Here is a 24,864-nt window from a genome sequence, read left to right as displayed (position 1 = left end):
ACGGTACCCTCAAGAGATGCTATATGGTGTTTTGAAATAGAACTTTCACCTCATAAGATGTTAATATTAGGGCTTTAGGCAGACATTAAGGTCAGGACAGATGTGCTGCCTAACATGTAAAAGGCTCTCGCTTTCCAGAAGGCAAATAAATGCCTTTCAGTAACAGTTACGGAAGATGGTGGTACTTTGCTCACAAGTATGCACACTGGCAAGTCAAGCAATAGAAAGAAGTAGTTCAGGGGAGAAGTTGGCCTGGATATAAGTGGGAAAAAAATTTGAGTGGGAGAACAATTAAACACTGGGACAGACTGATTAGATGTTAGAATCTCCCTTACTGGAAATATTCAAGACTCAGCTTGACAAGGGCCTGCATAACCTGAACTGGGACCCTGTGTTCAATAGAAGGTTGGACCATGTGCTCTCCAGCATGTCCTTTCATCCTAGACTTTGCTGAGAGTCTAACATTTTGTTCTAAGATCCAAAACTCAGACTGTGAAAGACTGACACAACTTCTTGGAGTAGAAGTGACTTGAACTACTTGCACGCACTGAAAAACTGGCAAATTGAAATTGTGATCCCACTGATGAGGAGGGGAAAAAAGAGATGCTTCTTCTCAGCAGCTAGATTTGGCAAATTAGGAACATTCTCATCCTACCAATTGAGTATCTGCAGATCATAAAGCCTGTCTGATCTGTGTGACTTAATTTGGTAGTTATCCCTTCCAATCTGTTAACTACTGTCTTCTTTTAACAGCAGAAATTTCTTCTTTAACAGAAGAAACGACACAATTAATTCCAGTCTTTCCCATCACCATGCCCTGGTTTGTTTGTTTTTCCTACTGGAGTGTGAATTCCATACAAGAGTGCATTTGTCAGAATGAAGGACCTACCCCAAAGAAAGGAATGTAATTCATTTGCAAAAAGCAAGGATTAGTAATTATTTAAAGGCAATCCATCTGCCTTTAAAGATGTACCAACTGCACAGATGAAGGGCTGGTTTAATCTCTTCAGGAGTAAATGTCTGAAAGATCCCAAATTAAACCATTTACATGGGAGAAGAAGGCTTGATCCTTGAGCACAGAGATGGTGGAGTATCTTTTGGTGTTGCCACTATGTCATGACAGTGGAAAGCTATTTAAAGACATTGACCTGGCATGCTGGTACAGTTTTAGATACATCCATCTAAATTTTAAAAAAGGCAAAATGGTTCTACATTTGGACATATATCCCAATAATTGTTTTATTATTATAGCTTTTAACAGTTGTGGACAGTCTTGCCATGTGGCTGAGCCCTCCTAGATGTTTCATTCTGCATCAAACATACACGGTACATTATTTTCCTTGGGATTTTGAAGGATTATTAGTCATATTGTCTCTAACCTTTTTGAAATGAACTGTTCTAATGGCAAACATTAGCATATGGAAAGACTTCCTTGCGGTGCTTTGATTCCTTTGCTGTGCTATATCATAAGGAGCATAATACATGAAGAAGGCAAACAAATAATGGTTTTGATCTTTGGGTGCTAATAATGTTAAAGAGCTATTTTGATGGAACTGCTGAAAGAGCTAAAATATTTTTAACTTCCCAACTTCCAGTACTCATGTGACTATAAAACACAATTAATTTTGATTATGAAGTTAAAGAATCCTAGGCACATACTTCCAAGTGTTGTGCATGCCTTTAATTTTTACAGAATCTGAAGGATTTTTATTCCCTGATATGATTTATCTTTTTGAGGCTCATGCAGGTTGACAACAGGGTTTCTTCCCATAGCAAGTGACCATATTCTATGTTAAAGTAGCACTGTCTGCTCTAACTCCAGTGAAAAAAACTTGCTACAGTCTAAAATACCCAAGATATCATTCCTATGGATTTAAAAAGTAATAAGCAATTCTGCTGCTCCTAACAGGATCAGATGTCCTTGAGATTTTTAGAAGTGCTATTTCAGTGTGTCTGTACAGTTAAGTAGACATATAAGGCTGCTACAAGAATTAAAGGGGATGAACATACAGAAAATCAGATGAATTTTCTTTTTAAGCTCCAAAAGAAATACGGACACTGATAAGCCATTTAGTGGTCAATTCTAGTTTATCCTGTCAGCCTGTCTGTCTCGACACTTAATAAAAAACAATTTTCCCTCTTAGCTATAAATGAAGTTGCAACATGGCAACAGTAACAGATCCTGGCAACTCTTCCTTCCCCAAATCATGTAACTTATTCTCACTCTGGATTTCTAAGGAAGTAAGATTTATGCATCCAGACTGTCTTCAGTGAAACCTGAGGGAAGGGAGCAGGCAGGGTGCTGTACAAGCCCTGGAAACCCAAGCCAACGCTCAGCAGCATGTGTTTGGAGTATCAATAGCAGCAAAGCAGAACAGTGTGTGAGACTGACCGGGAGCTCGCATGAAGGATGGGCACATACACAACCGGGTTCACATTCTGTGCACTGCGCTTCCACCCTGCACAGCCCTGTCACAGCGGCACAGGGGAGGTCCTGCACTCTGGTGGAAGGTGAGGAAGGGAGAGGTCTGTAATGAGCTCAACCATCCAAAAGAAAATCAGAACTCATTCACCCTGCTCTTGGAAGAATTTTAAACAGTATCAGACAGAACTGGAGCTGGGCAGTCACATCTTCAGCTCTAACAGTGTTTGGAGTAGCGTCAAGCACACATCACAACAACAGCAGAAAGTGAATTTCTGCGCAGACTACTCTGCCCTTCAAGCCCCATGACCTGGGCAAAGGCTTTAAAGTGGCCCTGCACAGAGGCAGGAGCAAGGCTGAGTGCCCTGCTCGAAAGAGGTTCTAGGACCACAGCTGCCGTTTTCAGCACCACAGGTTGGTCTCCCTTTCCAATACTTCCCACTTTGGTTTAGGATATATGCTCCAGATAGCACACATTCTCCTGATTTAAAAGTTCTCCAACTTTAATCTCATTTTATTTTCTCTTTATGTGTCTAAACCCATCGCCCCCTTATTTTTCTGCTCTGAGGCTCACAATTCCCAGTTTGTTTTCAAAGCTCATTAAGAGAATTTTCTCTCTCCCTCTGTCATATCATTAACAGAAATGTTACACAACTCCAGTCTAACCCCCAACCTACATAACCATTGCACTACTGCTGATAATCAGCTCCTGTTTATCTTTCACCCAACTTCTTCCTACCCAAGTGAATTTCAATTAATCTTCTTGTTAGAAAGTAAACATATACCTACTTCCCTCTTGGTTCCCTAAAATCATTAATTTTGCAATTCTATCAAAAAAAGCAATTACATTGTCTGGCAAGATTTATTCTTTATGAACTCATGTTGTTATTGCTTACAATTCTGTCACCCTGCAGACTGTGAGTTTGCATCCTCTTTTAATATCAGGCCCATTATTTTACCAGTGGTTATACTTTCAGGACAGTAATTGCTAAGAAAAACCTTGGCTTTCTTTTGAAGGTCAACATTATAGTTTCCAGTCCTCACTCATACTGACATTTCATTTTAGCTACCATCTCACAAAAACAATAATCACACAATAGTGGCACAGCAAGAAGGCTCACCAAACACAAACTATTTAAACTGAGGAGTAAGAAAGAGGGAAAAGTCAACCTTTTTTTCCACATACTCCCCTCTTCACTCTTTAACATTAAATGAAATTTTAACAGTCAGCCTTCTGCTACAATAAAACATTCAAGGATACTGTTTGGACTTGCAGAATGATGCCGGGTAAAAGGGACCCCTTGAGATCACCTTGTCCAACCTCATGGTCAAAGCAGAGCAAGCCTCAAAGCTGTATCATATTACTTAAGACCTTGTCCAGCAGAATTTGGAGAACTTCCAAGGTTGGTGATTCAACAGCTTCCTAGAGCAACCTCTTCCCACAGCAGCACCCTCAGGAAAAGCTTTTTTCCTCACCCCCATTTGGGACTTACAGAGGCACCAATCGTGACCACTGCCTCTTGTCCCCCCTGATGATTTCCGAGAAGAACCTGTCTTCTCTACCACACTCACTAAGTAAGGCTATGAAAAACAGTCTGTTCTTCGGGCTAAATCAGTCCAGCTACCTACATCTTGTAAACAGTATGTGCTCCACACCCTTTGGAATTTACCTGTCAGCATCAACCTGTTACTGGGAAGACCAGCCCTGCGTACAGCCTGGTGTAGCCTCATGAGCACTGAGCATCAGGAAACAGAGATAATCCCTTCCCCATTGCTATTGTAAGGCATCTGACTGTATTTCCTCAGTCTCAATTTTCCAGATTCTCTCATAGTGGTAACTTTTGACTGTCCTTGCACTCTATGCAGAGGATTTCTAATCACACTGAAAATCCAACCTTTGAATTTATGCATTCAGTTAAGCTGGTGTTTAATAAATCAAATTATGGAATTTGCATTTGATCTCTACAAGCCTGTATGTGCTTTTAACTAGTTTTCTACCATCAACCAAGCAAAACTGAGTAGGGTGAAAAGGAGCTTTATAAGTGGGTAACACATGGAGTGGAAGACTTGACCAAAGCCTTGTATTTGTACCCCAGTGTTAGAGAAGCAAAGACAGGGCAATTGCAGACACGATCATAAGCATCCAGTGAAGAAAAGCTGACTTGAAAGTCTCAAAGGTGGAAACAGCTACCAAGCAGAGTGACAGAGGGAAGGGATACAACAAACAGGCCAGGTAAGAGAAGACAAATAGGAATTCAGACCTGAAATTTCCTAGAAATGCAAATACCTCCAACAGGACAAAAAACAATAATGTAAGGTGCAAACAGTGTTGTTATGCCTGACAGAAAGCAGCACAAGAGGGAGAAAAGGACAGAGTAGACAGCAACATGCAGCTGTAGCAGTTCAGAAGGTTCATATTTTACTAAGCCAGGAAGTGGTAAAAACACACAAAACTTGAAGATTTTCTCATATGTATCCTTAAAGCCCAGCAAGATCAAGCTTTACCTTGGCTGAACTTCTAAACATTTTCTGTGCTGCTGTTCATATTTGAAGGGGAAAGAGATTTCTCAATACTGACCATATCACAAGGACCATGGAAGGTAGAGAAGACAAGTGAGTGAAGATGACCTGTTTTTTCTGGTTTTTTACACTCTTTCACAAACCAAGTATGAACAAGGTTAATGCTTTCCTGGTACACAGCACCAGACCAATGGCTCCAGCGGCAACAAAAAGTAACCAATAAAGGGGCAGTGCTGGCCAGGAGACCATAAAGAGACATACATATGCATTGTACAGACCTTTTGCTTTTCAATTTCAGTTCAGGGATTTGTCTTAAGATGTATCTATCAGCCTCTGCTTTCCATTCTGCTTTAATAGCAATGTCCTGATGAACAGAGAATAATTCTGTTTTGTTTAGGAGTAGCACGGACTAATTTTACTCTCAGGATATTTATTGCATTCATCTAGTGGCTTAATAGAGAAGCTGAAAAAACAAACAGTAAGAAAATAGGATGGCTTAAAACAATGTCTTTTTGCAAACATCTGAGGGCTATTATGAAACACAAGTCTATATGTTACACATATTACAAGTTAAAGAAGTTCCTCTCTTGAAAGAGGCCAGCTGGTTGGAGCAGTGTCTTGGGAACCTGGGCAGAATGCGGGTTCTGGCTCCAGAAGAAACAGAAATAGAGTCTGACAGCTGAGAGGGGAATTCTTTGAGACCAAAAAGCAAAGAAAGTGGTATCTAGCCCTGTGACTATCTCATCAAAAAAAGTACAACCTAACGTAGTTTTGATTTTCTTTACTTCTGGTACTTTCAAAGTTCTTGGAAAAGGGAAAGGGCTCGGGCACTAAGGGACATCTGCAAATACTTCAAAAACATTTCCAGCATGGTTACACAATAAAAGAAGTGCACTTCTATGGTCAGTGACATACTGAGTTTTTATTTTGGAAAAACTGCACGGAACGTTTCTGTGCTAAACTTCACATGGTGTGTCATCCATTGTTTCACATTCCAGCTTCACAGTTCAGGATCACCAGGTGAGTCACAATATAAGTGGATGACACAAAATCCCCTAGAAGTTATTTTCAGATAAATACGCTTTTATCACTTTTCAGCATTTGTAACAGCATTCTGCATGCTCAGCAGAACCAGCTGTGTACTTCTCTGCAGCCTCCATTCATAATTAGATTAGCCAAGCCATTTTACTAGGATGGAGTTCAGGCATCCATCCTAGAATTCAGGCATCCAGTGTCCTGGAAAAGTTTACTGGGGACAGACCAAAGCTCTTATTCAACAGCAAGATGTCAGAGATAGAGAAAGGCCAATGAGAAGTGCCAAAAGATGACCAAGACATGTAAGCGCAGGCCTAGTCCCAGTTGCTAGCACTGGCAAACTTCGAAGAATATTGTGTTAATGCTCATCCGTGTAAAAGATACCAAGTTATTTCTGAAGCTCTTTGTTCTTAAATGTCCAACACCAAAGAAAATCCATACATGCCAAACCAACCCCATTTCCACCCCTCCTCCCATAGACAATATTTAAATTTCAGATTTCCAGCTATTCGGCTAGAAAGAGTAAATAGAACTTGTTAAGAGCTGCCAAATCTCATAGCCCCATTGAGGCAAGGCAATACAGGTTCATATCCCCACATCCAGCCAGTAGCAAGGCCACGTACATATTCCAAATGCACACACAAGCTTATACAGAATATCACAGAATCGCAGAATTGAAAAAGACCCTGAAGATCTTCATGTCCAACCATTAACCTGCCACTGCCCAGTTCACCACTAAATCATGTCCCTAAGTGTCACATCTACATACCTTTTAGTTCGGGGATGGTGACTTAACCACTTTCCTGGGCAGCCTGTTCCCATGCTTGATAACCCTTTCAGTGAAAAAATTTTTCCTAAAATCCAATCTAAACCCCACCAGGTGCAACTTCACATAGACAGTAGGCTTGATTCTGTGCTGCTCACTGGCTGATCAGGAAGAAAGCTCATCAGAGTGAAATTTGTACTGTTTGCACATAAACACAACATGGATCCCTCCAATTGCTGGCTTTAGATGCTTGGTCTGTCCAGCATCAGGGCCCTGATCTCCACTGTTGCTGCCACAGGTGATAACCCAAAAGGCCTTCAAAACCCATCCTGTGTTTTGTGCTGTGCTCCCTGGCCATGGCTCTACTTGCTGGCACTTAGACTCAGTGCATCTACAGGGGAAAGGGAGCACCTCACCCACAGAAACAGTCAGAAAGAGAGTAAGAACAGGAGATGAACTGCAGTGATTAGACACATGGCATGGCGATGGGATGGGATGGGATGGGATGGGATGGGATGGGATGGGATGGGATGGGATGGGATGGGATGGGATGGGATGGGATGGGATGGAATATTTCAGTTAGAAGGGACCTTTGGCAATCACCTAACCCAACTGCCTGACCTCTTCAGAGCTGATGGAAAGTTAAAGCATGTTAAGCTCATGGTCCAAGTGCCCCTTAAACACTGAGAGGCTTAGGATATCAAACCCCTCTCTAGGAAGCCTGTTCCAGTGTCTGACCATCCTCTTGGGGAAGAAATGCTTCCTGATGTCAAGTCTAAACCTCCCTAAATGCAGCTTTGAGACATTACCTCTTGTACTCACAGGATCCCTGGGAGAAGGCATCAGCATTTCCTCCTCCCCTTCCCCTCCTCAGGGAGCTGCAGAGAGCAAGAGGGTCACCCCTCAGCCTCTCTTTTCTCCAGACTGGATAAACCCAGAGCCCTCAGCCATTCCTCCCAGGACACACCTTCCAGCCCTTCCACCAGCTTTGTGCCTTCCTCTGCACACAAAGACTTTCCCAGCCCTCTGAAGTGGCGGCGGTGCCCAGAAGTGCCACCAGCACTCCAGGTGAGGCTGCACCAGGGCTGAGCACAGCGGGGTGATCCCCCCTTCTGCCCGGCTCTGCTGCCTGTTTGGTGCCCCCCAGGACACGGTTTCTGCCCTCTGGGCTGCCCGGGCACACCCTGCTGACTCTCACTGAACTGCTGCCACCTGCACCCCCAGGGCCCTCCCTGCAGGGCACTCCCCAGACTCCTCTCCCAGTTTGCACTTGTGCCTGCAGTTACTCCATCCCAGGTGCAGGATCTGGCACTTGCTCCTGAGAAATTTCATGCCGAGGTGATTGCAAATGAACTGACCAGCCTCTCATGTTGACTCATCTTGACAGGTTTTACACCCACACCATAGGCTGACCCCTCTTCTGTGACAGTCCAGGAAGAAGTCAGGACAGAGCATTCCCTTTGCAGTACTTGGGGCTGGTTTCTCTCACCTTCTGCGCCTTTATGTTTATGACCCTTTTATCACATAACTTAACAGTATCCTCTGAAATTTGGCATGAATGAATCCAAGGGTGCGCTGTGCTTAACCACTGCACTTATTTCTCCCACAGAATCAATCAAGGGAAAGCAGGGGCAGGGCATACAGGTTATTATGAACATCCTGCAACTTGATAAAAACAATCTAAATCTTTTGTTAAACACAGACTTTAAAATTTAGAACTTGCTCGTAAAAATTCATATCCCATCCTACACTGAAGTTATGGTGTGTGTGTATATATACACACATCTATTACATATAAATGAATCACATTAGATATGAATAAAAGTATTCTGCTGTCTGCTGCCAGCAGGGACACTAAAAAAATAAATGTACAACCCCAGAGTTATTTTTTCCAATGATTTGTTCCTTATGAGATATATTTTGGAACTATGTACTCTTCAGTGAGGCACTGCCTTATCAACACACTTTGCCATGCTTTTAGAAGGACTCGCGACAAAGTTTCAAAGACCAAGTCAAATCAAGTATTTTCAACTCCTCCCTTCCTGTTGGGTTTTTTTGTTTGGTGATGGGGTTGCACTTCATATAATCACAAAATGGTTTGGGTTGGAAGGGACATTAAAGATCATCTAGTATCACTCCTCCCTGTCATGGGCAGGGACATCTTGCACTAGACCAGGTTGCTCAAAGCCCCATCCAGCCTAGCTTTGAACAATTCCAGAGATGGGGCATTGATGGCTTCTCTGGGCAACCTGTGCCAGTGCCTCACCATCCTCACAGTAAAGAATATCGTCTTTATATCTAATCTAAACCTACCCTCCTGTAGTACCTTGGAAAAGAGAGAGAGAGAGGGGGAAGTGACCTCCTACATACTAACAACAACATGAAAGAGAATTTGATTTGCCCTGCAAGAGAAAAGGCCTAAGGCAAAGGAAGAACCACTTTGGAGAGCAGCGACAAACACTATGAACTGCAGAGCAGAACAGTTGGAGGAGACTTAGCACAGGGAGGAACATTCAAGAACAAGAAACACTGGGACTGAGTGAAGTATAGATTGTGGGTGGAGGATGAGCATTTCTCAACATAACCAGGGCAGACTGGAGAAAACTCCAGAATCTTATTTTAAGATCCTACTCTGTACCAGCTTTCAAGCAAAGAGGACCCACACACCAAGCCTGCAGAGAACAAGGTGTCTCTGCCCTGTCCTGTACATAGCTATTTATTCAACATCTTATGTCCACAGTCTCTTTCTAGGTTGCAGTGTTTTAACTTACATGCATTGTAAAACCAAAGTCCTCAGCTCCTCTGGTCTCCTCACTCCTTGCAGCATCCTACCCTTCCCAGGTGTTGATATTTGGATCTATTCAATGAGACCCTTCAAGAAACTGAGTTGACCACAAGCCATCCCTGTGAAAAAAAGCACCAGGGTGGCTCCAGAAGGTACTAGCACACAGAGGAAAATGCTCATGGAAGAAGGGCTGGATCACAGCAATCCCAATTTGAGGTCAGTTTCAAAAGCTGTGCAACCACAACCTAAATATGTCCATTCTGGAAGATGCACCTCCTGGATATTTTTGTGCAGCATGGCACTGCCTATTATTCCTCCCATTTCTTGGGTAGAAAAGAGATGTCAAGTAAATTGCCAGAGCTCTCACAGGAAACTTTAGCAGGAGCAGGAAGCTGAATTTAGGTTTGTCATGATTCAAAGAAAGTCTCGTTCAACAACTGGACCCTGTCACTTGAAGCTGTCCCTGCAGCAAAGAGCTGGAACACTAAGAGACAAAGGAAGTGCTATTTTAAAGCAGATACCCATATGAGGAAAGTGACTTTCCCAAAGTCAGTTGTAGCTGTTAACAGAATCACAGGCAAAAATGAATTCAGAACTACAGAAATTTGTGTTTACAAGGCAGTCTTTGCCTAATATATAGAACCCTGAAATTGAGAGCAATCTTTTATCAAAAAATTAACCCTTTAAGTTTCTTATATATATATATATTTATTTTTTTTTCCTGAGGAAGAAAACAACAGTTCAACAGACAACTGATAATTATTAGAACACATTCTGAGCAGTATTTCAGTTTTGCTGCTCAGGCCTCGAGAAGACATCTTTTGGCAAAATCAGAAGCAGAACTTGCTGAATAATTTCCTATTAAGGGCACAGAGGAGAAAAAAGTGGCTATAAGTGCTTGTGCATTAAATCACTCTTTATTTGGGGTTTTTCTATATCTGTATCTAATAAGAAAAAGATGGGTTCTGTTATTTAGTTTAAATAAAAATAATAATACAGTGAAGTTATCTCACAACCAACAGACGCTCTGACCTTCCACCTCTTAGAACCCTAACAGCTTTTCCATTCTCCCCGTCACCTTTCTCAGCTTCTGATGATTCCCGTGCTGCTCCATCTACGGTAGTGGAGACAGTGCTTCACCAGAGGCCTTAGATGCTAAAGGGTATAAGGAAGCAGGTTATGCAAAAAGTATCTATTTCCAGCACAGGAATGCGGCCTGTAACTATCCCATGACCGGGAGCTCAGCTCAAATAGAAAGTGTAAGCCCAAGCATATCAAAGCACCAGGAGCACTGCATCCTGAGATAGCAGTGGGAAACCGGGGCGGTGGGGGCGGGGAGGAAGGGGACAGAATGAACAAGCACTTTAGTCTAAAAGAGGAAAGGAAACGCTAAGGCAGGTCCTGAAATTTTATAAGGGAGTCTGGAAGGCACCTCACAGCCTTAGACTGAAAGACATATCATATAAAATATCAGAAAAAAAGGTCACAGAGAAAACTAATTTTAAAAAAATAGCTACAATGGAGAATGCCCATTAATTCTTCAAGACAGAAGTGCAAATAGCTCTAAATCTCCTGGTTTAGGCTCAGATTCTTAAGAGATCTCAGAGATGAACAGCCTTACTTTCAGTATGCAAAGGCAATCAACAGTCTACAGCTCTTTCACAAAGAGAACTTATCTCAATACACATTGACAGGAAGTACAGATTTTGAGGTGAACACATTTTTAAAAACCTATTCCTATATGTAGCCCTCTTGCAAAACTAAAATGAAGCAAAACAAACCTTGCATAGTCAAGTGCAAAACTGTTTTGAAGGCCACATCCTTGAATGAGTTATGAACAATCAGGCTGTACATGCATGACAAGAACATTGATGTATCTTCATCCCAGTTCTCCCAGTACTAACAACAGAACTGCAGCTTTCCATATGCAGAACATGGGAATCATGCTGCCCATGTAAGGACCTCTTGTTCTCATCATTTGATATGATCTTTCACATTTGAAGCCTAGAGAGCTCAGCTCTAATCAAAACAGGATGTTAGAACATTAATTACTTTCTCCATATACTCTTGCTCATGTGTGTGTAAGAACACAAGTCCAGGTGAACACCACCATGAAAAATGGGAAGTATTTAAGAAAATAATTCACAGTTAGAGGTTGCTTCCTTTACAGAAGGACCTAATCATGTAACACATGAGGATACAGATCCTGCAAGGGAGAAGGCTAGAAACAATGCTCTGAATGTCAAGCCAGTCAACTCCTGTCCTTGAAATTCAGTATGATCCTTGCATTTACCACAGAGGGTTTTTTTTAATGCATAGCAAAATTCCTCACATAGTCATGTCCCTACTAATCACATTCCTGGGATCTTAGTTGTTTTTCTTCAGACCAAGGTTGCTCTGCAGGCAGAATGGCCTTGCACTTAAAATTGCAGTGGGACCTGCACCATGAACACAGGCAATTTAATAGACCTTTAACACAAAGTGTCCTGAAAAAATACAGGGTCTAAAACTGGGCAGCCAGAAATTAAAATCTTTCTGAACTTCACTGTGTCCAACTCCCATGCATTATAATGGAGAAATGGCAATCCTTCACTTTCCCTCAACCAGGTGCTGTGAATTTTATGAAGCACTGCAATGTCATCACAGTAATGTCACTGCAGGCTGTCTTCAGAGCAGTGTTTGAGCAAAGCTCAACCACTCATTTATACACCCATCCCTCCAAAAGCAGGATCAACATATACAGACATCTGCTCTGCAGGAAGCTGTATCCCAGTTCCAGCCCTGCCAGATGCTTCATGCCACAGCCACAGCTGGGAAACAGAAGAGATGGCCTGTAACTGCTTCCCAAGAGACCAGCAGAGTGAAAAAAAAAAAAGAAAAAAAGAATACCTCTCACAGTTTTGTGGGAAATATTTAATGTCTGCCAGACCCCACAATAATTGCAGAAATACCTATTCACTGTCCAGGGCTGTGGTCTCCCTCTAAGTAGTTTGCATAATATTTGTTCCTAAAAGCCTCCATGGCTGGAGGCTCTGCACCTTTCTCAGGCAGCCTGTGGCAAGGCTGTCTTTTCCCTGGTGTCACAGCAGCCACTGCAACCTCCCTTTGCTTTTAGCTTCTTGTTAGTGCTGAAATTTGGCAGCCTCAGCATTACTCTTTCTTTCTTTCCTACTTAGTAAGTAAACCCAGTATGGTTTATTCTTATTACTATATTTGCTTTTAACACTTTGTTATGTGAAAACAAAATTGCAATGTTTGTACAAATTCTATTTGTAATCCATTACAGTCCTCTCTGAAACACACACGGTTATTTTTGGGCCACATAAGTCCAAAGGAATTCAGTCTCCTGGGTCTCTTTCTGCATCAGCACCTCTGCTGACACTGCAAATAGGTACCAGGCAGCAAAACTGCATTTCTCCTCCACAGTGAGTCTCTACTCTCTAAGCCCTGGTTGGGAGCCCAATTCTCACAGCCCACCAGAAAATTATCAGCTGGCAACAGCTTTCAGACCTTACCACCTGAGCTGGGTGCAAACAGTGATTTGGACATAGAGAAACTGTTACAGATTATTACATAGGTGTCATCTGTCCTCCTGGAATTCTTTCCCTTGAATACTGTGGAAGGATGGGTTTAAGGGGAAGGTCAAAAGGCAAGCTGAATTGCTCTACAACTTGAAGGGTTCAACAGCAATTCAGAGCACTATCTTTAAGGTTCTGTGCGTGGAATCTTCTCTTGGGCAGGGATGACTCAAAGAGGCTCTTTCAACCACCATGATTTAGAGTTGCTCAGAATCAGCATTACTTCCACATCTATTTTATCACAGCAGTCTCTTACTTCAGTACACGGCCAACAAGATCACATGGGATACAGCTGAAGCAAGCTTTAAACACAACACTCTTACCACAAAATACATTAAAATAGAAAGTTGGTTTATCCCATAGGACCTCATCTAAATGCTCACCAGACTGCTTGCATGAGCAAGTGGTGGGGAGAAGGGGGGGAGAGACTGAGAGATTCCCTGATGGAGAGACCACCCATCCAGTATTCTCTTTCACAGCTGCTCTTTTGCAGTGGTTCCTTAGGTTTATTTCATGATGACAAAGTTTTGGGTGTACTTCAATTTTTTTTTTCCAGAAGACAGATAGATGATATTTATGTTTTTAGCTACAGCTTCTTACAAAACAATGTAATAAAAATCTTCCTAACCATCATTTATATCATGTAACAATGAAAATTAAGTTCCACATTCAGAAACTGTACTGACTGTTCCTGAAAAAAACCCCACATTGACTCCAAGGATGGGATATCATGGCAATTGTAACTGAGATGGATCAAAGCTGCTTGTCTTTTATGGTCTTCATTTGCAAAGGACCGAACATAACCGGATTACTGGGAATGCAGTGCAGCTCAGTGTAGAAGGACATGAATTTTCTTTGCCTGGAAAAGGCTCTTAGCATTTGTCATGTAATTACACCAAAGAGAAAGTCAACTTGAGGGCTAAAAGGGAGCAAACTTGAGGAGAAACATAGGAATAAACCTTCAGTGGGACTTGAATTTGGGAAAACAATCCCAGCATGTTCAGAATGAGCAATGCCACTTTCACCTCCTCTGATGAAAGTTCATGCTGCTCAGCTCCATGAAAGCATTCGAAACAGGAGGGAGGAAGGGAATCACAGCAGGATTGAGAGGGAATGTGTATTGCCTCTGATGAATGGCACAATGCCCAGGCAGCTGCTGCACAAATGCCAAAAGTGGGACCTTTGTTGCTTCAGCTGGATCCCTCCTGAAGTTTTGAATTACAGGCAGATACCTCACATTATGGGATTCTGCTGCAGCACGGCAATGCAGAGACTGCTTGCTTCATGTGTCTTTTCCATTCTGAAACTGAAACCCTAATGGGGAACCAGCCTCTCCAAAAGCCTCATGGAGCAGCTAAAAAGTATATTTCAGCACTTTTACACCAGACTTTGCAGGAATTAACATTATCCTGAATCTTTGTTCATCTTTCAAATGCAAAAGGCTGAATGCAGACAGCCACATTTTAAAATCAAAACCCAAAAAAAGCAAAGGTGTGCATAGTAACGAAAGGCAAATGAATTCTTTAAAATTCTGTGAACAACTTGGCAGGTGGTTGCTGCATTTTAAATAAGAGCCATGTAATTTTCCACATAGTAGGTACAAGAATGAATCATAGAATCACAGAATATCTCAAGTTGGAAGGGATCCATAAGGATCAGCAAATCCAACACCCTGCTCCTCACAGGACTGCCTAAAACTAGACACTATGACTAAGAGCTTTGGCCAGATGCGCCTTAACTCCGACAGGTCTGTGTGACCACTTCCCTGGGGAGCCTGTTCCTGTGACTGACCACCTTCTCAGTGAAGAACCTGTTCCTAGCTTCTCAGTCCAAGCTGAACTTCCCCTGATGTAGCTTGATTTCATTTCATTTCATGTTCATTTATGTCCTGTCACCAGAAAGACAAAGATGACTGTCCAATCCCAGATGGAGAACGGCACTTTCCCTTGCTAAATTTCATATGCTTGCTGACTGTCCAGCTCTCCAGGCTACCCAGATGTCTCTGTAAGGCTTCTCTGCCCTTGAAGGTACCCACAGCTCCTTGTTGTCAGCAAACTTTCTTAAGGTACATTTGATTCCAGTGTCCAGATAATTTATGAAGATATTAAAGAGGACTGGCCCTAAAACTGAGCCATGGGGAACTCTACTGGTGACTGACTGCTAGGCTGATGTAACCCCATTTACTATAACCCCCTGAGCCCACTCAACAGCTCTTTGCTCACTCCATGTCCTGTTAACTTGTCTGGATGTGTGATGAACAGTTTATCCAGAAAGATAATGTGAGAGACAGTACCTAAAGCTTTGACAAAATTACAGAACAAACAAAAAAATATCTTCCTTTGGTCAGCCACGTGGGTGACCTTGTCATAAAAGGAAGTTCAGTTGGTTAAGCAGGACTCTCCCCATGTGAACCTGTGCTGGTTATGAACAATGACTGCCTTGTCTTTCAATGCTTTAAATAAATCAGATAACCAGATATATCTGCAAGTTTAAGGTATATTTTCACCTCAAATGAAATTACTAGAATTCCAAGTTATGACAACTTCTAAGATCTAAAAATTGTCATGCTATTAAAATACTTTTAATTAGATAGACATATTCAAGTATTCCAGGTTTGCTGTTAAATGAAGTGTAGAATAGAACTAGGTGATAACACCTTTGACAGCAGCAGTGTTTTCTGAGAAGCTACTGTTTTCACTGCAGCTTAAACAACTAGTACTGTTTCATCACCACCTGTGCTGGTTTTGGCTGGGGTACAGTTAATTTTTTTCACAGTAGCTGGTGTGGGGCTGGTTTGGGATTTGTGCTGGAAACAGTGCTGATAACATAGATTTTTTTTTGTTGTTGTTTTTTTTAATTGCTAAGCAGTGTTTGCACAGCATTAAGGCTCTTTCTGCTCCTCACCAATCCCACCACCAAGGGGGCTATGGGTGCACAAGAAGTTGGGAGGGGACAGAGCCAGGACCTCAACTGACCCAAGGAATCTCCCAGACCAGACCATATAGTGTCCTGCTTAATATGTAGAGCTCGGGGAAGAAGAAGGAAGAGGGGAATATTCAGAGTGATGGCATTTGTCTTCCCAGGTCACCTTTAGTGATGGAGCCTCACTGTCCTGGGGATGGCTGAACACCTGCCTGCCCATGGGAAGTGGGGACTGATTCCTTGTTTTGCTTTGCTTGAGTGCTCAGATTTTGCTTCCCCTATTAAACTGTCTTTATCTCAACCCATGAGTTTTCTGTCTTTTACACTTCCCATTAGCTTCACCATCCCACAGGGAAGAAGCTGCTGCGTGGGACTTAGTTGATGGTTAGGGCTCAACCCCAACACATCACATGAAGATGTAGACTAACAAAGAAAAAAAAAAAAAATAATAAGAAAAAAAATCTTGGTCTTCCTAACTAAAAATACCCGAAATCTTGAAACACAGTGATGGGTTCCATTTTTATACTTCAACACAGTGACTAACAAATAAACTTCGACATATAATAGATTCCTTGCCCTAATGCTAATTTTAAATGCAAAGCATGTTTTTAGAAACATTATTCTTTAAGCCTCCAGCACAATTAATGTAGCCTTATATAACCATGTAAGAAATTTTTAGTTTTAACTCATTTCCAGGTTTCAAACACATATCCGATTTTACATAATCTTAAATTAAATATTACACCAGCTAGTAAGTAGTTATTGAGGTCTTAACATAATGCAAAACACATGAAAATTGAAATTCTTAATCAGTGGACCATTATAGGTATATGATGAGAAGCAGTAAAACCATTTTCCTATTTCCCACAGTCCCAGCCAAAACTAACACCAAATCTACTTTTCCCCAGAGAATAACAACTAAATTAATGATGGGCAAAAAAATATTAATCCAGATAAGTTCCATTTTATTTAACTTAACATTAAATTGGGAATTTAAAACCACACTACAAAAAAAAAAAATAAAAAGCTTTTTTCTCAACAGGTTTTGGACTTTTCGATGTGTTTAATATAGCAGAATGATAAAGTTTGCTTTTCATTGTATTCTGAAAATAGGCAATTCTGCTGTGGACTTGTAGTACTTCCATCCTTAAAAATCCTCAATGAATTCAGAAAGTGCTTAAATTACATTTTATATATATATATATATATATATATATATATATATATATATATGGGTCTTCAAGTAATAATTTATTTCAAAATTAATTTGAAAGGTGTGATGCCACTACTCTCCAATTACTGAAAATATCTTTTGATGTTTAGCCACATCTGAGTTTCTATTGTTATAAGTGGCAATAACATGGAAATTATCTTCCAAGCTTTCTTTGAGCAGCACAGATGAGAGAAAAAAAGTGAAGCTGCTCATTCTTCCTTCTTTAGAGGTCACTCTACTATAGGTCACTCTCTTGCAACTGTCAAGCTTTTTGCAGTTCTTTCACTTGTTTTATCAGAGCTGGAATTAAATTTATCTTAGAAAAATCCAGCACAGTTCTACAAAAGCCTTTAAGTCCACACACCTCACTTATATCACCTGAAGACTATATATTTCACAGTAGGTATTGCTGACCAGCAATTTTCTGGAAGGCTGGGAAAACAGAGCACCAGTGTATCAGTTTATATCAACACCACTCTATTCTGGCAGATAAATACTTATTCTGGCAGATAAATACTGCTACAAATAAATACTTTAGGTTTATTTTTAAAAAAGAAGAAAATATTAGAGTGCTCAGAATTGGAAATATGATAAATAAAACCAGAGTATTGATGTGAAGCAAAAAAAACATATAAAAATTGTTAAGATACACCTATCACAATTTAAACTAGGAAGGTTACCTCAAAAATTAAATGTCTGAGCTCTTATCAAAAATTTCTAGCACAACTGGGACTTGGATTGTCAGTGTCATACTGACCTGGAAAGAACTGCTAGCAAATAGCATCAGCTATTTATCAGTTATTCCTCTCCCACTGCACTTTTTCCCATTTCCCATTTCCCATTTCCCATTTCAATGTTGATGGTGAGTGAGAAGCAGCTGAAGGGGCATCTGCTTGTGATGAACTGTAGACTTGTCTTGTTAACACTGAGTTTGTCCTTAGGGTCCTTATGTAAGGGAGTACAACTGTACCATCCATCCTTCCCTACATTTCCTCCTCTCCATCTCCCAGTGTTCCACTTGGGACACCAAACCCAGCCTTTTATCGAAGTGCCACACAGCAGTAGGCTACTAACAGGTAACTAATGAGGATTAGGACCTGATGAGCCACAGCACTGCACAAGGAAGAACTGCTGAGTGATGGCTGCTACTTCTCAGTTTGTCACATTTGGGCTTGACATGGGCCATCTCTCAGCATCATTTCTTTGTTCTGTCACTGCCTGTCCAAGCTCTTTGGTTCAGTTACCTCTTCAGCCTGTTCTTAACAGCAGATATAACTTGGTGGAGAATGTTTTATCTTTTTTCCTGAAGTCTTTTTCACAGTTTACTCATATTTTTCATCTGGTCTGTCACATAAGGGAAGCCAAGTACTTTGCTGGAAAAACCAACCTGTTTGTAAGGGTGAGGACAAGACAAGTGACTGTTTCTGTACCAACAGCCTGTCAAGTTCTTCCCTCCCCTGCAGGCGTCACAAACACCATGCCTCAGTGGATGAACAAGCTCTTCTACAGTCAACCAGAAGATCGTCTGGATTCCTACAGCACAAACAATGCCCCCCTACACACACAGGAAGCTGGTTTCCAAATAGGACATGGTTAAGCAGACAGTCTTGGGTTCAGCCTGATGCTGTGGGTGCTCACACCCAAGTGCCAGCCATCAAGTGGCACCACTGTGGTACCACGTGTACACACAAGACCTAGTAATTTTCTACTTCTGAGCATCTTTGTGCCAAAAATAACAATATCCCCACCCCCACGCACAGACAATGATTATAAATAATTATAGCAGGTTTAGCAGTGAGTCAGTTCAGATCCAACTGCTGGCCATGCTCTTAGATAGTCAATAGGAAAGGTTAACAGGAACAGAGGTCTCACCAAATTTTAACATTTGCATGAACTGTTTGATCATCTAAGGACACTTTAAAATAAAGTATGTAAAACCAATACAATTCCTCCACAGAGAGCAACTCCCAGTTGCAGTGTTATGATCTATGACTTGACAGCACTTCATCATCTTGTGCAGGATTTTTCTTTTCTTTTTTTAATACAGTAGCATAGTTTTATCTTTAACAATAGACTTAAGTAAAATTAAGTCATTCATTTTCTTAAATGGTGCTGCATCGTCAGCACCCTGTAATTATTTTAGTGTATGAATGCAATAGTTGAGAATAAAAGTCTTAAATTTATGCAATCTTACAGCACCTTTGGCATAAATCATATGCTATCAGACGTTTTGCATGATAATTTGGCCTGTACAAAGCCTGCCAGCTCTTGAAAATGCCTTGTATTATAGACTACCCAGCAGAAGATTTGCTACGTTTAATATACTCCTATCAGCCAGCACGATGCATTTAAATTCAATATAAATTATCAGAATAACAAAATAAGTTCCAATTAAGTCCAAACTGCCAGCCAACCAGAGCAAAAAGATCTTACCTTAAAACAGCTCCTGCTTGTAGCTCTTATTACTGTGTCATTCTTGCATATAATTGCCTACCTGCTACAGGAAAGTGTACAATTACAACACATTCCCCTCTGCACAGAGCTGACTAACCTTCAGGCTTGTCTACTGACAGCAGAAAACCTACAGATCCTGAAATTCCTGAGGTGGTGTTTGCAAGAAGACCATGGCTTTCCATGCTCGGGGCTTCCATCAGCTACAGGTATCCCACCCTTTCAACACAGAAAGTTCCACTCTTAAGAGCTGAGGAATGTGGTAAAGCTTTCATCCAGCTCAGGCACTCAGCTGTGGGGAAAGGGGAGACTCCTCACATGCTCAGAGCACAGATAATGCATCCTACACTCATGCTCCAACCACACTCCTGGCACAAGCCAGAACACTGCCACACTGCAGCTAAAACTGGAGCAACAGAACTCTCTGAAGCCCAGGCATTGTTTTAACCCTGTTGAAGCCATTTTGTCCTCGCCCCAGCACAGTGCTGTAGAAGGTCCTCACCAGTTTACTGACTGACTCCCACAGCAATCCTCAGAAGGATGGAAAAGTCACAAAAAGACAGCAGGTACTCAAGATAATGACCCTGATTAATGTGAACTACCTAGCACTTCTCAGATGTTCTATCGAGTTTTTGAAACTGTAAAACAAGTAGATGATTTGGGGCTTTTTGAGAGAAAGCATCAAAAGGGCTCTTCAGAAAAACATAGAAACCTCACCTCCCAAGTGCAACAAGGATTGGCAGTGGTCCAAACAGAGATACTGACTAACTTTTGAAATCTGACTGCTTTAAAGTTCTGAAATTCACACTTAAGGTCAATTTGTAAAACTGCCAATTATCCATAATCTTGTTACAAAATATTTTAATATAAAAAAAGGGAAATATATTCAAGTCTTTATTTTGTAAGTGCAAAAGTTAAAAAATCTTGGCCTAAACATAGCTCTATTGATAGAGTTCATTAGTGCATCTATTTTGAATCAAAAGAAACTACAAAGAGTGGTTTTGTGGATGAGACAAAAGACTAGAAATGAGACTAAATAAATTTGTGCAATTGTCTTGATGGGGAAAAAAACTTTAAATTCAATTTCAAGGTTAGAACTCACTTTTATACTCAGTAACAGCTCTGCAATTTTTTTTCCTAGTTAAACTGGACTCCTTGTTCTTGATACAATAAATGTGATTTTTGATACTGGCTTTTGTGGTTGAAAACTTTAGAACTGGTGGGGGTGGGGAGAGAAAGGCTTTTGGGTGAGATTCAGTCACTAAACCTTAATAGAACCAATGACTCACGCAGGAAACAAAGGAAGAAACTAGTGTTACAATAACGCTACTTTAATATTAAAACCTAGAAATAAAAATCTCCCTTAATATATGCAAGGATAAAGTGATACTATGTACCTTTAAAACAAGGTAGGAAAAGCACATTTCAACATATGGTTCTTTACCCAAATGGCACTGATCCATCATCATACCCTCAGTTGGTTATTCTTGGAGATACACTAATGCTCAAAATAAAGAAGGCACTAAAGTTCCTCAGAGGGACAGGAAACCCAGCAGAGTAAGAAATTTTAGACAGAGTTATTTACAGATATTTTCCTGTGAGAAAAGAATGGTAAGAATGTAGCTTGAACATTAACAAATCCACTAAAACATCAGTCTGCCTGGCAGAGTCAGCAGATTTGAAGGGGGATTCAGTGGGGCTGGAAATTCAAACTTTAGCTTGTAATCAGAAAAATCCTACTTTAGAAATTTGAACCAGCAGCTAGAAACATGTAATATAATATAGAGCTCTCCTAAAATGGTACCCAGCTAGAGGGACCTTATACTATGTGAAGCCTGTGACTATTTAGCTTAAAAAAAAAAAAAAAGTCAGTGACACTGAAGCTCTTTATTATTCTGCAGGGACCTATTTGTAAGTGAGTGACATGGACAAAATCTGTAAATCTGCATTTCCTTCCTTTTCTTTCCTTGGGAAAGGTGCTGCAGATCATGTGTGCAATTCTTCCATTAGGATGCTGACAGAGCAGAAGTATATCTGAAATAAATTTCCAAATGAAATAGTCTATTCTATTCTAAAGATACACTTGTGGAAAATAAATTAGATCAACTGAATTTTAAAACAACAACATTCAAAATGTTTATTCAGATTGTTTATGAAGCAATTATACAGAATGCTTAGGTAACAGTTTAAATGAATCAATTACTAGTTACTAATGTCTTACTCTCAAGCAGGAAAGCACTTGCAGTGTGGGGTCCTACAGGAGATCCAGCCCATAACCCTGCAAATACCCAAGAAGATCCTACTTCTGGGTTTTTTTTTAATGTAATTCAAGCATTTTCTGAATCCAATGAGAATTTTTAAGGATGGAAGAAGAGAAGCTCAGTACAACACGGGAAGCCCAGAACTAACTGCTTCCCTGTCGCTTCAGCATAGCAGAGACATGCAAGATCTGTTTCATTATTATTCTTCCAAGGCACCTCCACATGCCTCAGGAACATCACTATGTAGCCCTGATTTTCTGAGTACCAGTAGTTTTTCAGAGAACACTGACAAATACAGCATACCATACAGCAACTGCTATGTGGTTCAGCCAAGGAGCAGCTCACATGTAAGTCAGTTTAGGCTTCTGGGAGAAAAAAAAAATTATTTATTAAACAAGCAAATAAATAATGAAGATGAAGGAAGAGATTTGGGGATTATTAGGGAATATTTATTTGGCAGGAGAAAGCAAAGAGGACTTGATGAGACTTGTAAAAGATAAGTCTATTAAAAACATTGTTAGCAGAATGAACCAATTAAGTCCACATCCCCAAAGAAAGTTGGCAATCAGTTTTCAACACCTGTTTTCAGACCAGGGCTTGCAGAGTTTAAACACATTGTTTAAAGTGATCTCCCCAGAACCTCTAGGTCAATAAACACAAGGTAAAAATGCACTTTCAGGACTGCTTACTGTGAGCATTAGCCATAGCAGATGCAATTTTCAACCAGCAGCATTCAACACCAGGTGGAGGAGGGCTGGGCATTCTGTCCTGCATGGAGCATATCAAAGCCACGTGGCCAACAAGTCGCAGACTGCTGAAGAGAGCAGGTCCCTCCTGACTAGTAAAAGTAAGAAACAGAAAGGTCCATCCAAGATAGTCATGAATCCATATTTATTTACCAAAAAAATCACATTTCCTTTAACTCAAAATGTGCTGAGCATTACTTATATACTGGAAGATAACACCTGCAGCCCCTCAGGGCTTCCTAGAGTCTCTTAAGGATTTCCAGCTAGGATCTCCTTGACTTACAGGATCTAAAGAACTCATCAAAAGTAGTCATCTGAAGCATTTATTTCAGACATTTTTTTTAGTAGGCACTCTCTAGCGTAGGACATCCTTCCTGAATAATTAAAACATAGAAAGGTCACATATAGTCCTCATCAGAAGAGAAATCCAAGAGCCCTGAGGTGGAGGAAAACTTTTTTAAGCTTTAAACAATGCAGTTAAACTGCATCCAGCAAACACTTTCTCCCTGGGCCACCAAGCAGGATCCTGCTTTCACTCTGAGCTACTAAAGTAAATGAGAATTTTGTGAAGCTCTATTTGCCACTGTCACTGTCTCCCCTTGACAAATTTGCAGGTGATACAAAACCAAGAAGACTAGCTGATACACCAGATGGTTATGCCACCATTCACAGGGACCTTGACAGGCTGGAGATATGGGCTCACAGGAACCTCATGAGAAGTGACAAAAGGAAATGCAAAGCCTTGCACGTGAAGAGGAACAACCCCATGCACCAAGATATGCTGGGGGCAGATGGACTGGAAAGTGTCCTAAACCCATGCATTATACATGAAGAGAACTAACACTGCAAAAGGAGTTGCATCTACTATTTCTTTACAAAGAATTTAATGAAACAAACACGACAGAAACAAAGAAAAATATTTAGAATTGTCAAAAGTGTTGTGCAAATGCCCTTGATGTTTTTTGAGAAGGAAGAATAGAAGATGACAAGTCCAGTCAGTAGTATTTTGCTTTAAACTGTCTTAGACTGCACAAAATAAGGTTGTATTTGCACAACAGAATTCACAATATGCATCCAATGTAGAAATGAGGAAATATACAATGGCATGACAGTTTTAGTGCTCAGGTGTGCAAACAGAAGCTTTGCATCAGTGAGAACAGATGTCCATCCCATAACTTCATCCTATACATCCAAGGTCACATGGTTTATTTTGACACATAGCTACACACATGTGGACTACATGTGCAGGTACAAACTAATTTGGACTTGAAGGTCTATTCTGTTCCCTGGAATAAGTCTCTCCCCACAGTGGTCCAGTAAGTTAAATCTACAGGCATTGTAGCCTGAGGAGAGTTAAGACCTCTCTTAAATAAAACCAGAGGGTAGCAAAGAAACACTGTAATTAACATCTATTTTAGGCCATTCTGTGGGAGCAAGATAGAACCACACTATCAGTAACTTAGAACTCCAAGCTAATCCCCAAGTTCAAATTAAGATGCCCTGTCATGCCCTGCAAGAGTCCATCAGAGACTCTAATCATGGAGGACTGTCAGGAAAGAGCAAGGGCACCACCAGAGTTTTTTTTGTGAAGCCAAAGGAAATGCAAAATGGGTGTCAGGCAGAAATTAAGACAGTGAGCAGAAGGAAATTCACAAAAGCCATTGATTCAAAATGCACACAAACCTAGAAATCAGCTGAACCACCACACATACCACCCCCTCAGATATATAGATAAAGTATATTAGAATGAGCAGTGGTTTCATACCTGAAATAATTTTTTAGGATAAGCCATCTAATATATGATACAACTGTGACAGTCAGTGAGTGACATGGCACTAAAACTGCCAAAAGGAATAAATACCCTGGTATCCAGTGTTAAATCAAATGCTGATAAGGCTAACTACAGTGCAAAAGCATCTGAAAAGCACAGCATGAGAACAGAAAGGCTTAACCACTTTCTGCCAGCAAGTCTGCAAACCTCATCCTTCAATATTTATGCATCTTATGTGTGCCTCTTACCGAGGAATCGACCCTTGCTGCAATCAAAGGTGTAAGTACTGCTTTGGCTGCAGACCATCTAACAATAATACACATGCAAAGCACACAAATGGCATTCCCCTTAGCACAGAAGGGGCTGTGCTGCTAATGGGAAACGTGGTATTTGG

General features: G+C 40.9%; 1 protein-coding gene across 5 annotated transcripts in view; it reads right to left on the bottom strand.

Annotated features, from left to right (window-relative positions):
- Nucleotides 1–24,864, bottom strand: part of TSPAN9 (tetraspanin 9) — a 167,920-nt gene that overhangs the window by 105,080 nt on the left and 37,976 nt on the right. Inside the window, exon 3 of one of the 5 annotated variants that reach the window (XM_058843983.1) lies at nucleotides 22,643–22,791. The exons of the other annotated variants lie outside the window; for them this stretch is intronic. Within the exon in view, the coding sequence (XP_058699966.1) occupies nucleotides 22,643–22,727 (85 nt within the window). The 5' untranslated portion in view covers nucleotides 22,728–22,791. The remainder of the gene's footprint in view (nucleotides 1–22,642; nucleotides 22,792–24,864) is intronic. 5 annotated transcript variants of the gene reach the window in all.

The sequence above is a fragment of the Poecile atricapillus genome, chromosome 1 (assembly GCF_030490865.1).
Source record: "Poecile atricapillus isolate bPoeAtr1 chromosome 1, bPoeAtr1.hap1, whole genome shotgun sequence".
NCBI classification, from domain to species: Eukaryota; Metazoa; Chordata; class Aves; order Passeriformes; family Paridae; genus Poecile; species Poecile atricapillus.
Note: the sequence above shows the minus strand (reverse complement) of the source record. Positions and strands in the feature narration are given on the sequence as shown.